General features: G+C 53.9%; 1 protein-coding gene across 1 annotated transcript in view; it reads left to right on the top strand.

The window, feature by feature from the left end:
* RTDR1 (rhabdoid tumor deletion region gene 1) overlaps positions 1 to 11894 on the top strand; it is a 69300-nt gene extending 57406 nt beyond the window's left edge. Inside the window, exons 4-6 of the mRNA XM_006874919.1 lie at positions 8958 to 9192; positions 10387 to 10523; positions 11656 to 11894. Coding sequence (XP_006874981.1) covers positions 8958 to 9192; positions 10387 to 10523; positions 11656 to 11894 — 611 coding nt within the window. The remainder of the gene's footprint in view (positions 1 to 8957; positions 9193 to 10386; positions 10524 to 11655) is intronic.
* The last annotated feature ends 455 nt before the right edge of the window (positions 11895 to 12349 follow it).

The raw sequence follows: 12349 nt of genomic DNA, 5'->3' as shown, positions 1-12349 counted from the left end.
ACGGCCAGGGGGCAGGCTTGAGGTGTATCCCCTTTGGTTGTTAAATGATGCATGAAGGGGACTGTAATCACGGCAGTAAAACAAAACACGATAGAATGAATGTAAAGCTAATGTTCCCCCATGTAAACGATCACATAATTCACAACAAAAACTTAAAAAAAAAATTATTTAGAGGGATTTGGTTTAGTACCCACAGTACTCTTAGGTAGGTATGACATCGTAACATACCCACTTGCACTGCCATAGAGTCGATTCTGCTTTACAGTGACCCTATGTGGCACTGTGGGTTAATGAGCCAGACTGCAAAACCATTTGAACTTCAACGTCAGCAGTTGAAGCTCACTAGCTGATCCTCGAAAACCCTATACAGGGTCACTATGAGTCAGAATCGACTCGATGGCACTTAACAACAACATAGAACTCCCTAGGATCTCCAAGGATACCCCATCTTTCTCCCTCAGAGTGACTGGAGAATTTGAACCACTGACCTTTAGCTAGCAGCCCAATGCCTGCCTAACCCACTGTGGCATCAGAACTCCCTTCATTTTTAAGAAAGACCTACAAATCACAGTTGGCCCTGTTGCTTCTCATCCCACTGTACTGACTACCTTCGAGTCTGACACAGGCATCTCCCTCCTTATGGATCGTCAACCAATATTCTGGGTGCTCCTTCTCAACTCTTCCAGTCCCTCTGAGCCCAGCATTCCCAGCCTCACTTGCTGCTGACAACTACACACACCAATGCCTGCCAAAGCCTCAAACCTCACGTGTCTGCAGCCCCTTCTTGGCCAGCCCCATGGCCACCTAGTAGCTCAGACCAAAAGTCTCTCCCCTTGCATCCTGCTCCACTGCAGCAACAGGTCTTACTCCTCACACCCCCATGCTCCCATCCCTCAAGCACACCCTGCCCCAAGTCTGCCTTCAACCATGGACCAGAGTGTTGAGCAGTCTTGTAGAATGATGATCACAAGACGCCTGCCTTAGGTCTGAGAGGGCTACCCATCTCCCAGGACTGCAAGCCCCCCAACTCCCTCCCCGACCTGGTCCTGGCCACTCCCTCAGCTTCAGCAGTCAGGCTTTCTGCCTTAAGGTCTTTGTGCCAGCCCTTCTCCTGACAGACGCTCTTCCAGCCAGCACACAGCTCACTCACAACTTCTGCTTGCCACATAGAGAGGTCCTGGGCATCGATCACTCATTTGGCAGTCTATCCCTATCTGACATGAGCCCCAGAAGGTGGCATTGTGCTAGTCCTGCTCCCTACTATCTCTCTGTGCCTGGCAGGACACCAAAATGTGAAGTGCGTCGGTAGATGTTATCAAATGAACTGGGAGCCGTGGGACAGCATCTATGAGGTTGTCCCTGCTGGCTCATTCCTGCTAGTGTGGACTGGGAGAGGGAGGACTGGGCGTTCAGGGAGATGCCTCCTGTTGGGAGTGTACTGGGAGGGGGCCTGGTGGGGTGCTCTTGAACACATGGATAGGGCTGGCCCAGGCACACTGAGTAGTGGGCAGAGTCTGACCCCATGTCCTGTAAAGCTAGACTGGAGCTCCCCTTTGCTTCATTTTCTGTGGGTGTGAGCATCTGGGTGCTCCCACGCCCCCAATCTGCGCCACTCTGAGCCTCTGCCTGGGATGGCCCTTGGTGTCATTCTGACGTCCAAACCCATTGGCTCCCTGCTCCCTCCTGCCATGCACAGAACTTGCTGGTACCCCATTTCTTTCCTGGGGGCTGGAGGAGCTGTGTTCTGCTCCCCTCCCTGCAAGTTCTACCTGGCTATGATCAGTAGTGGTAAGTAGGCCTGGATATCTACTTAAAGGGTCACTTGGCCAGTCCTCTGGAAAAGAAAGTGAGTGTCCCCACCATCTACATTCTGGAGGCTGTGGAGACCACGCCCACTGAGTCCATCACCTCATGACACTAGTCTATAGTCCTCACCCGACTCTCCCACTACCCAGAAGCTCCTGGATGGCTCTAGAAGTTCCTGAGGGCCTGACTGAGACCCTCCTCCAGGGACTCTGGGATGTAGAGGGCTGGAACATAGGGAAAATGAATTCAAACCTATGTGTCCCACCTTAGGGCCCATGGAACAGGGCCACACAAGGTGAAAGTTACAGCCAGGAGTGGAATAGCTAGCTTCCAGGCCCACGACGGCAGGGTGGCTGTCACTGCAGCAGCCCAGCCAGAGCCTTGAGTACAGCAAGGGACTATGGGGGCCTTCAGGGATGAGTCCCACAGCTTCTCAAAGGAAGCCAGTAGGGCTCTTTGAACAAGCAGCTCAGAGCAGAAGGTGGTCCCAGGCTTCCTTCAAAGGGAGAAGAAATGGGCCTGATTCTCTCTCATGCCCTACAAAACTAAACATCTGCTATAAGAAGCCACCGGGAGAGCTCTGTTAACATGTGCCAAGGCCTTAGCACCCTGGAATCCCTCTTTCCCAGCGAGTGGTCAGGCCTCCAGCACCCCACTGAATCTTTATGATGACTGGTCTTGAAGGTTCAGGCCCCAGAGAAGAGACCCAGTCACGGACAGAGCAGGTCCCCAAAGGAGGCCTTTCATGGCTCCCAAGAAGGTGACTGGACAGTGCCCATGAAGAATCAGATACCTGAAGGGCAACTTAGGAGGTCTTTTCAGAAGTGCTGCCCCAGGCGCTCACCATCTCTGTCACAGAGCTGCCAGAAGCTTCCTTCCCTTCTGCAAATGAGAAGGCCAAGGTGTGTACTGGAGGAGCCACACTCAAAAGCCAGAGGGCAACTCCATGTCCCCAGCTCCACTCCATCTCACACCGGGTAGCCTTTCCCGCCAGACCTTGGGCTTTTCCAAGCATGCCCACTCCTGCCAAATCCTTCTCTGGGCCCCTTTTCCCAATACCTGCAATGCCCATCTTTAGCCATATCATGCCCTTCAAGCACCAGCTCAAATGTCACCTTGCCCATGGGTTTGCCTGACCCCAAGTGGGGGCCACCTCCCCAGACAGGCCAGGTGCAGCTTGAGGGTTGGACTGTGTGAGCAGGGCCACGTCTCCCTTACAGCATGGTGAGTCAGTCGGGGGAGGGGGAAAGGACAGTCCACTCCTCCCCTTGTCCACCCAGTGCCTGGCTCTGGAGAACACAGGCTCAATAAACGTTTGTTTGACCGGATTCGGCCAGCGGCTATCTCTAGAAAGAACCCAGGGAAGCGGTCGGTCCATCATTGAGGCAGAGGAACCCGTCAGTAGACAGGCGGACCTCACCACCAGGTGGGTCCACCCAAGCCCAGACGCGGACCCCAGGGAGCCCTGGGCTGGCACCGCCCTCCCATCCATCCTGTCACAAAAGCCCCAGCGCTAGCTGGCCTCGAGGGCTCCCTACTGCCACCCACCAGAAGGCTTGGCACCACCCTAACGGCAAGGCCCCTGGGTCTCTCTGCAAGGCACAGAGGCTCCACGTAGTACCCCAGCTCCCCCATCCCTACCACCTTTTAAGGCAAAAAACACCAAGAGCCAGGATCAAAAGCACAGATGGTCTATTCTCAGCTCGGCCCTAAATGCCTCCAGGAACCTGCTAGAGGCAGAAGCCATGACCGAGCACCGCACCCACGTCTCCAGCTTGCATATGTGGAAGCCCCCTCCTCCGTCTTTCCCCCACTCCCTCTCCCTCCACTGCCCCCCTCCACCCTGCCCACTGTCCCGGGCTACGTCACCCGCACCTGTCCCGTCCGCCAGCCCGGGAGGGTGCACCCCGCGCACAATGGGGGGGTGAGGTGAGTTGGGGGGCAGGGGACGCCGCGCCCCCACCTGGCTCCACCGCGCACGGCCGTGCACTCACCTCTAGGCCGTGCACCGAGCCTGTCGAGCTGCTCCGGAGGCGGCACGAGGCGGTGGCGGGGCAAACGCGGCCCCAGCGCCTGGTTCCGCACGACGCGGGCGGCGGCGCCGCGCGGGGACGTGACCGGACCACGAGCGGCGCTCACGCACAGCCGGCCGCTCCCCCGCGGGTCCCCCGCCCCACGCCGCCGGAGGGGGCGGAGCCGTGAGCGCAGCGCGTTGCCAGGCCAACCCCGGGCGGGGAGCCGCGCGCCCTCCCGCCGGGCACCACGCCCCGGCGCCGCAGCCCGCCACGCGCGCTCCGGCTCACCGCTGATTGGGTGCGGGTTCTGGATGGACGCGGGGGCAGCCCAATAGCGGTTGCTGGGGGCGCGGCCGCGGATCCCGCGCGCGCCACGGGTCCGCACGCGCCGTCCACGCTGGCGTCCGCGCGCTCGCTCCCCACTGGAGCTGCTTTCCCGGCAGGGTTGCATCTCAGCCGGCGCCGTCTAGGCACCAACACTTTGGGTAGCCCTCGGTCCTCTGTGAACCTGTTGTCCAGGTGGGACTGATTGCACCTGCTTCCCTGGACAGTTGAGACAGTCCCGGCGTTATATGTTAGCTACCCCAACTTAAGGCCTCTGTACACACCTGAAAAGAAATGCTACCTGCTCCTTGCCTTCCATGATCATTGCGGTTTTACATTGAGTGATCTCCGGGAGTCAATTGCCAGGCCTTTCTTTCTACTGTCTTCATCTGGAAACTCTGCTTAAAACTGTTCAGCATAGCAAGACGCAAACCTCCATGGACAGATGGGTGGGAATTGAACCAGGGTCTCCTGCATATAGAGTGTGTAAAATGGCTTTGCAGACCCTAAATATTCACACAAGGGAAGGAGTCAGAAGAGTGCTGTTGAGCTCTGCTCCTCAACCCACCCTCACTTCCAACATGCAGAGACTTGGGGAGTCCCTGGTAACCCCTGCCCAGGAAGGTTACTTTGGAAGGCAAAGGAGAGAGCCAGTTCAGCCAAGACCAGGACCCTGTTGGAACCTTTGAGAAGTTCCTCTGTTTTCAGTTTCAGGGTGTTTGGGAACCCCAGAGTCCACAGTGGGTCTCAAGTCCCCCTAACTCCATTGTTGTCGTCTTCACCTGAAGCATTGTGTATCTTAGAATGTCGCAGGCAAAATGCAGATGAAATTGCAGCTAACACTTCTATCACTTTCCACCATCGCGTCCAAATGACTCAGCGAACCCCAGTCCTTGATGGGAAGCCCAGGCACTGACAATTCACAGAGGTGGAGAGAGGATGGTGACCCAAGCCATTAGGAGTCGGGTGGGGTCTGCCTCTTCTCACTGGCCATGGTAATGCAGGAAGTGAAGACCAAAGGCATTTGGCCATCAGCTGGAGGGGCTGCTTTTGGGTACCTTCCCCCACAGCCAGGCTGGATTGGGCTGGGTTTCCGAGACTGTAAATCTTTAGGGGAGCAGATAACCATATCTGTCTCCTTTGGAGCAGCATGTAGGTTTGAATCATGCACCTTGTCGTTAGCAGCCTAATGCTTAATCTGCTATACCACTAGGGCTACTTCTTCTGTCAAAAGGGGATGCAAATTGGCTATCTTCTGAGGGTAAGCCTCTGGAGTAATGCATGTAGGAAATACACGAAGGCACTACTGGTCAGAGATGGAAGGGGGCAGATTCTCCTGTCAGATCTGGGGTCAGAATTAAGCTGTTTTCAGGGCAAAAATATGCAAGACTAAATTGCCCCTTCAGCTGTTCAGCATGAGTGCAGAGACTGGCCTATTGGGGCTGACTTGGCCTCTATGGCTCATTCCTGGCAGCCCTCTCCAGACTGGGGAAAGAGTGCATTTGTTTATGTGGCCATCATTACCCATGTAGTTGGGCACAGCTGCTGTCACATGTTGTTGATTCATTTCTGACACATGGAGACCCCACGTATAACAGAATGAAACATTGCCCAGTTCTACATCAGCTTGGCATGGTTGATACGTTTCAGCCCACTGTTGAGACTATTCAGTCAGTCATCTCACTGGCAGTTTCCCATTTTCATTAGTCCTCCATGTTACCATGATCTCCTTTACCAGCCATCGGGCTTTCCTGATGGTGTGTCCCATGTAAGCTAGTACAGGTCTCACCATCCTTGCTTCTAAGGGGCATCCTAATTGTATTTCTTCTGGGACTGATTTATTCTGGCAGTTTGAGTATTGTGAAGCCTGCTGGAGGAGACCCACTGGGACTCTGGGGCATATGGCAATGGTCCTAGGATGGAATCCTGAATGAAGACACTCAGGGCAAAGCTGCTGCAGCAGGGAGGCGGCTGGTGATGTGGGGTAGAAAGGGTCTGAAGAAGTGTGAGAAAACACCAGTGTGGCTGGATCAGCAAGTGTGTGAGGCCATGAGGCTGCAAGGCTGGTGGGTGGACCCTTGGGTAGGACAAGGGATGTTGGCCTAAGAACCAGTGGAGAATTTTAAGATTCTCATTTTCAGTTCAAGTAAGAAAGTTCTTGAGCTTTCATTTCATATTTATTCAGAGTCAGATTTGCCCCATGAACAATGCAACTCATCCTAATACACATAATTAAATCACACAAAAATCCATTACTCAGTCCAGATAAAATAAGGCGGAGCAGAGAAGAAAGAACGAGTTCAATGAAGTACCAGCTACATTTGTGTGGTCATGGGAGAGATCTGTGTGTCGGGAAGTAGCCTTGTAGTGATTGGGGATTCAGGACCCTGAAGACAGAGGTTGGTATCAGAATGCCCAGACACCAGGGCAGGGGACCATGAAGCCTTACAGCTGGACAGTGGGCCATGATAAGGGCATAGTGGATTCCGACTCTAGGCAACTCCCCATGTGTCAGAGTAGAACTCGTGTTTAAGTCAGTGTCCTCCACTGGATTTTCAGAAGGAGATCGTAGGGCCTTTCTTCCAAGGGGACTCTGGGTGGACTTGAACCTCCAACCTTTTGGTTAGGAGTTGAGCACGTTACCTGCCTGCCCCAACTAAGTCCTCCTAAGCAGCTGATCCTGACTCCTGTGTGTTAGATGAGCTGTGCCCTGGAATTCCAGTGAATGTGTGTGTCACCTGTCTCATTTGGCCTGGATGTGGCTTTCTAAGGGTTTGAGATGGGGGAGTCTCTGTCTTTGAATGGGGCCTGGCCTGTGACAATGCCACCCTCTCTCGCTGGTTCGTCTCTGTCCCAACCCTGCTTGCCTCCCACCCCCAGCCTCCTACCTTCTCAGGCTGCAGGTGGTTTTCTCGGCTCATTTTCTTGGGGTCTGTGTGCAGCCCCCCTCCCCTTGAATAAGCCATTGCAGATCTGGGTTAGTTATAAATAGCTGGGCCCTCGACTCTTTTAGCTAGAAAGCAGCAGTGAATCAAATCAAAAGGGAGGCACACCCAGCATGCTGTTTTATTTTTACTCCTCTCCCCAGGATCTCAATCTGAGCCCTAATCCCAGAGTGTAGCCTTTCCAAGAGCCTATGGAGAATGCCTAGTGCCTGTCATATGTCCTTGGGAGCTCCAGTCCCTCTTTGGGCCTTACTGTCCTTACTGAGGTTGGCAGTGGGATGAGCAGCTCCAGCATTTGGACCCTGCTCCTGCAACCTTGCGCATTGGCAGAAACCAACAACTGTCCTGAGGTTTCCCAGGAAGTCCAATCCTTGGTGTGAGGAAGGCCAAATACTGATGTGACAATTAAAGCCTGGACCATCATGGAAGTTCAGCTCAAACTGACACCTCCCTCTGTGATCTGGTGGTTCAGTGTTTAAGTGCTTGGCTGCTAAGCCAAAGATTGATGATTGAAACCCTTGGGAGAAAGATGAGACTGTCTAGTTCCATAAAGATTTACAGCCTTGGAAACCCTCTGAGGCAGTTCTACTCTGTCTGAGAGGCAGAATCAGCTCATGGCAGTGGGTTTGGTTTGGGGTTGGGTTGTGAGCTGTGGTAGGGCCAGTCCAGGTCCCTGGTCTGCATAAGTGGGACCCATGACCATGCTTGTGGTCCTATACCAGTCAGTCTGGGGGGAGCAGAGCCAGGACAGGGGGCCGTCAGTGATCTGGATAGGTAGGTGTGCAATGAGTGGGAAATGCAGGGTCACCAGGAGGGACTGGGGAATGGGTCATCCACCTGTGGTGACCAGGTGCTCTTTGGGCCTTGCTGGTAGCCGGAACTGAGGATGTACACAGTAGTAAGTCCACTGGTGATGGTTCTGTTCACACATACAGAAATCCACAGTACAGAGAGCATGTTCCCTCCTGCTACTCTACTGGGGCTTCCCAACCTTTGCCCTGTTGCTTATCTCAGAGAGGTAAAGGGGCTTGCCCCAGGCCATACAAATGGGAAAGAGTACATTGAGGAATGGGACCAGGACTTTTCTAGAAATCGATGTGTGAAAACTTCAAAGCACCATAGCAATCTCACTAGGAACAACTGTAACAATGGCTCCTGTGTGGTGGATGCTCTGAGGTCAGATGGGGCTGAGAACCCTAGTCTAGCCACACGACCTACCCACGAGACTAAGGAGTAGGCAATGGGGTCTCTGGACACCCAGAGGTGAGGAGTGGTGTGGTGGAGTCAGGGGTCCTTGAGGATGTGAGAGGAGTGGGAGGCAGAGAGGGAGGGACACCGAGAGTGGTAGGAGGCTGTCAGGGGTGTGGAGGGGTGCTATAAGAGGATGGGAGGGTATGGGAGCTTTGAGGGACAGGGAAGAAGGGTCTTGAGAGGTTATGGACCCTGTTCCCCTCCCCCAGCAGGTCCTGGGTATGGGGGAGGCTGGGTTTCCCATGCTAATTTGCCTGGGAGACATGCAGGCTAATTACTGCCCAGTCTGACCCCCTGGGTAAATTAACAATGGAACCAGAGCAGAGGGTTGGGCCCCCTTGGGGCTTTAGCGGCAGAGGCTGGTGCAGACTGGAAAGAGAGCCCTGAGCACCCACCCCACCCCTTGGGAAAAGCCTGCTCTGTCTCCACTCTGCAGCAGAGGCCAGCGTCCAGGCCACAAGGCTGGGTCACTGCTCTGCCCTCTAGGGAGTCTGGTTCCTGCCCTGGACTTCAGCCTGTCCACCCAAAAGCCAGGCTGACAGACCCTCAACCAGATTCTACTTCTGGCCCCAGGGGCCTCCACTCATGCCGCTCTGAGCAGCCTACTGTTGTGCAGGGGTCCAGAGCATCGTCAGCAGTGGCCTGATCCCCTCACTGGTATGGAAACTGCAGCGGGAGGAGGAGGCGTCAGTCCAGATGCTCATCCTGGACACTCTGGCGGCCTGCCTTCAGGAGGATGCTGCTGCTGTTGAGGCCCTAGACAACCGCGTGGTGCCCTTCCTCAAGGAGCTGCTCCTTAGCAACTGTGATGACATCCGCAGCAAGGCTGCCCATGCCCTCATGGCTGTCTGGTGAGTCCAGGCTCCTCATTGGTTCGGGCCCTGGGGGTATGTGAGTGGCAGACCCTTTACACAGGGGTATTGGGTCAACTACTTTCCCAGAGGGGTCCTGAAGCTCCCACATTCCGGAAAGCCTCTCGTTCTTGGCCAAATGAGGTGGTTGCTCTCCCAACGTCTCATGAGGAAGTAGCTGCATAGTCCCTGATGTTTGATACATGCCCAGAGAGCCCACCACCTTCATTCTCACACCTTCAGAAGTGACCTCACCTGACTCCCCACCTGAGGGAACCTCCCCACCAGGGACCACCCTGTGACCGCTAATCCTGTCACAGTCCGTGTTGTCCCTAGAATGGTGCTAACTATCCTTCCAAAAGAAGGTATAACACACTTATTCTGCACAAAAGAAATCCAAAAGACAAGTTGTTGTTAAGTGCCATCAAGTTATTTCCAACTCATAGAGACCCTGAATACGGTTTCTAAGGAAACCTGGTGAATTTGAACCTCTGACATTATGGTTCAAATTGACCATGTGGTCTGGTGCTTATCTTACAGCACCACACCAGGACCCCAGAAAGACAAGAGGCTTAGGGAAATGGAAGGTAGGTTTATTATAAGCATAGGTGTTCTTACAGATAGGTAAGAATGGTCTACCTTGTGAATGAAGAGGAGTTGGAGCCCCAAATACAAGTTGACTTCTTTGTAAGTCCCTTTTCAGGGGAGTGGGCTATTCTGATTCGAGGTCCCCAGGGAATTGGTCCATGTACAGTTTCCTTGAATCCTGTGTTCTCAGGTTTCAGCTTATCCTCAACTAACTTTATTTCTCCTTACAGTAGTTTCCCCTCTTAACAGAACTTTATTTCCTCTGGCAGTTTTCCTTCGGCCTCTTCCCCTTTCTGAGAAGCTTCTCATTGCTGATAGGCTTGCTTCCTGCTGAGGCAGGACATACCTAGAGTGATCTGAAATCCCCTTCTTTCTCTGTTTTAATGACCTAATAGTCTAACCAGGCCTGGCTAGTTTTACCCCTTCTGGCTCTGACTGGGGTCTGTGCCCCTGTTTAGGATCCAGGGAGAACATGTCTATTTTCTTTTATCCAGAATAGCTTAAGGCTCTGGCACCATGCCATGTACAGTTCTGGACCACAGGAATGGTCACCACAGTGGTCCTGGGCTAGGCCCCCGCAATCCCTGCCGTCTCCTTTCTGCACAGTATCCCTCTGGAAGGCAAGAACCAGGTGTGGCAGTATGATGTGATTCCCATCCTGGTGCACCTGCTGAAGGACAAGGCTGAGGAGGTGCAGGCCAATGCTGCTGGGGCCCTGATGTATGCGGCAGTTACCACTGCAGGTGAGACATGAGGAGCTGCCCTGGGTCTGGGTGGGCAAGGTGAATGTGAGCCAGTTTGCTGCAATGAACTTTTCAGAATCACCCTTCTCTGGCACAGGGTCCAGGTACTCCTCACAGGCCAAAAAAACCCTTTTTCCTGGCCACAGTGGCCCCATGGTGGACTCCTCACTAGCCATTCACAGTGGGCTCCCTGTCCTCACACAAAGATCTTCCCTGGCCCAGGTCCCTTGTAAGCCACCATTGTGGGATTGTCACATTGCCACCCGTGATTCTGTTCTTCTGGAGTCTTTACAGATAATGGAACCTTCCATTCTTTTCCTCTTTTAATTGTGGAAATATTTGAGGGGGTTTTACAAAGTTGGTTGAAAAATTCCTTTATCTTTCCATTCTCTTTCTCCAGGAACTTTTTTTGAAGCCCCCTCATATGTAACATGTTTTTACTGGGTCACCATTTCTCACATGTATAAGTCAGTGACACCAGTCACATCCATTGTGTGCCACAACCATCACTAATACCTGTTGCCAAATTTTCCACTATAAACAGAAATTCACTGCAAAATTACTTAGCTCAATGTAGGGGTACAGGTTCCCTGCCCTCATCCTTAGGGCACGCTGGGCATTCCTGGGCCTGGTATCTGTGCCTGGAGGTTGGGGCCTTGTGTCCTTCTCTGCCTGCGCATCCTGGGCGGAGGGGGTCAGAGGGCTGTGGGCCCAGGACCTGGGGACATGAGAGTGGCCTCCAAGACCCTGCCTGGGCCAGGTCCTCAGCTAGGCAGTGGAGACCCAGGGGCATCTCTAGGGTGGCAGAAGTGAAAAGTAACAGGGTGGGGGCATGGAGTGGAGGCAGACCCAAAGGACAAGGGGCAAGGGGTCTGAGGTAGGCTAGAGAAGGGCTGACCATGCAGGTGGGCTGGCCAGGAGGGGGGCCCCTTTCCAAACTCTGCCAGTGTCAGCAATGGGCTGTGATATGAGGTGACACCACGTGAGACTTTGTACCTGGCATATAGTGGTGTTTAAGAATATCTGCCATGTACACAGAAGATTAGACTTACAGTTTGATCAGAAGCACCATGGGTGGCAGTGGTGGGGTCGGACCTGTCAGAGATTCATGGGGTATGTTGGTGTCCTGCAGGGAAGTATGCAGCTCTGGACGCAGAGGCCATTTCTCCACTGCTAGAGCTACTGTGCTCGTCCATGAGCAGTGTGCGTCTTAATGCCCTCAAGGCCCTCACAATGCTGGCTGAGGCCCCTGAGGGCCGCCGTTACCTGCAGGCCCACGTGCCCACCTTCCGAATCTGTGAGATGGATGTTAACCAGGCCGTGCAACAGGCAGCCCACATCGCCATCCAGGTCATTGAGTGGAAGCCCTGAGCCAGCTGTAAACGCTGCCTCCATGAATAAATTGGCTCATCTCTTCATCTCTGGTCAGAATGACTCTTGGTGTTCCTTGAGCATCTCACCAAAGGGGATGGGGTGACGCAGGTAAGGCACATAGGCCCATGGTGTCCTTGGGTGACCTCTCTGCTGGGGTCATGGGCCTGGGGGCCAGGCAGCCCCTCAACAGGCAGAGTGCAATAACCGAGTCCTCAGTGACAAGGAGGTGAGCCTTCAGAGACTTGCTGGACCAGGTCTGTGGGTATGTAGGCATGGCCATGGCAGGCCATCCTAGGACCTTGCTTAGCCAAATCTGCCCTCCCACAGTGAGTGGCCGGAAGGGAGGTCAAAGGTGCGAAATCCTCCTGGAGAAGCAGTGAGTGCTGTGTTGCTGCAAATAGCTGCTTGCTTCTCCAAAGCACAGAAGTTGCCTTGTAAGGTCCTTGGCTTGC

This window comes from Chrysochloris asiatica, unplaced genomic scaffold (assembly GCF_000296735.1).
Source record: "Chrysochloris asiatica unplaced genomic scaffold, ChrAsi1.0 scaffold00306, whole genome shotgun sequence".
Taxonomy (NCBI): domain Eukaryota; kingdom Metazoa; phylum Chordata; class Mammalia; order Afrosoricida; family Chrysochloridae; genus Chrysochloris; species Chrysochloris asiatica.
The sequence above is the reverse complement of the archived record's forward strand: the minus strand, read 5'-3'. Positions and strand labels throughout refer to the sequence as shown.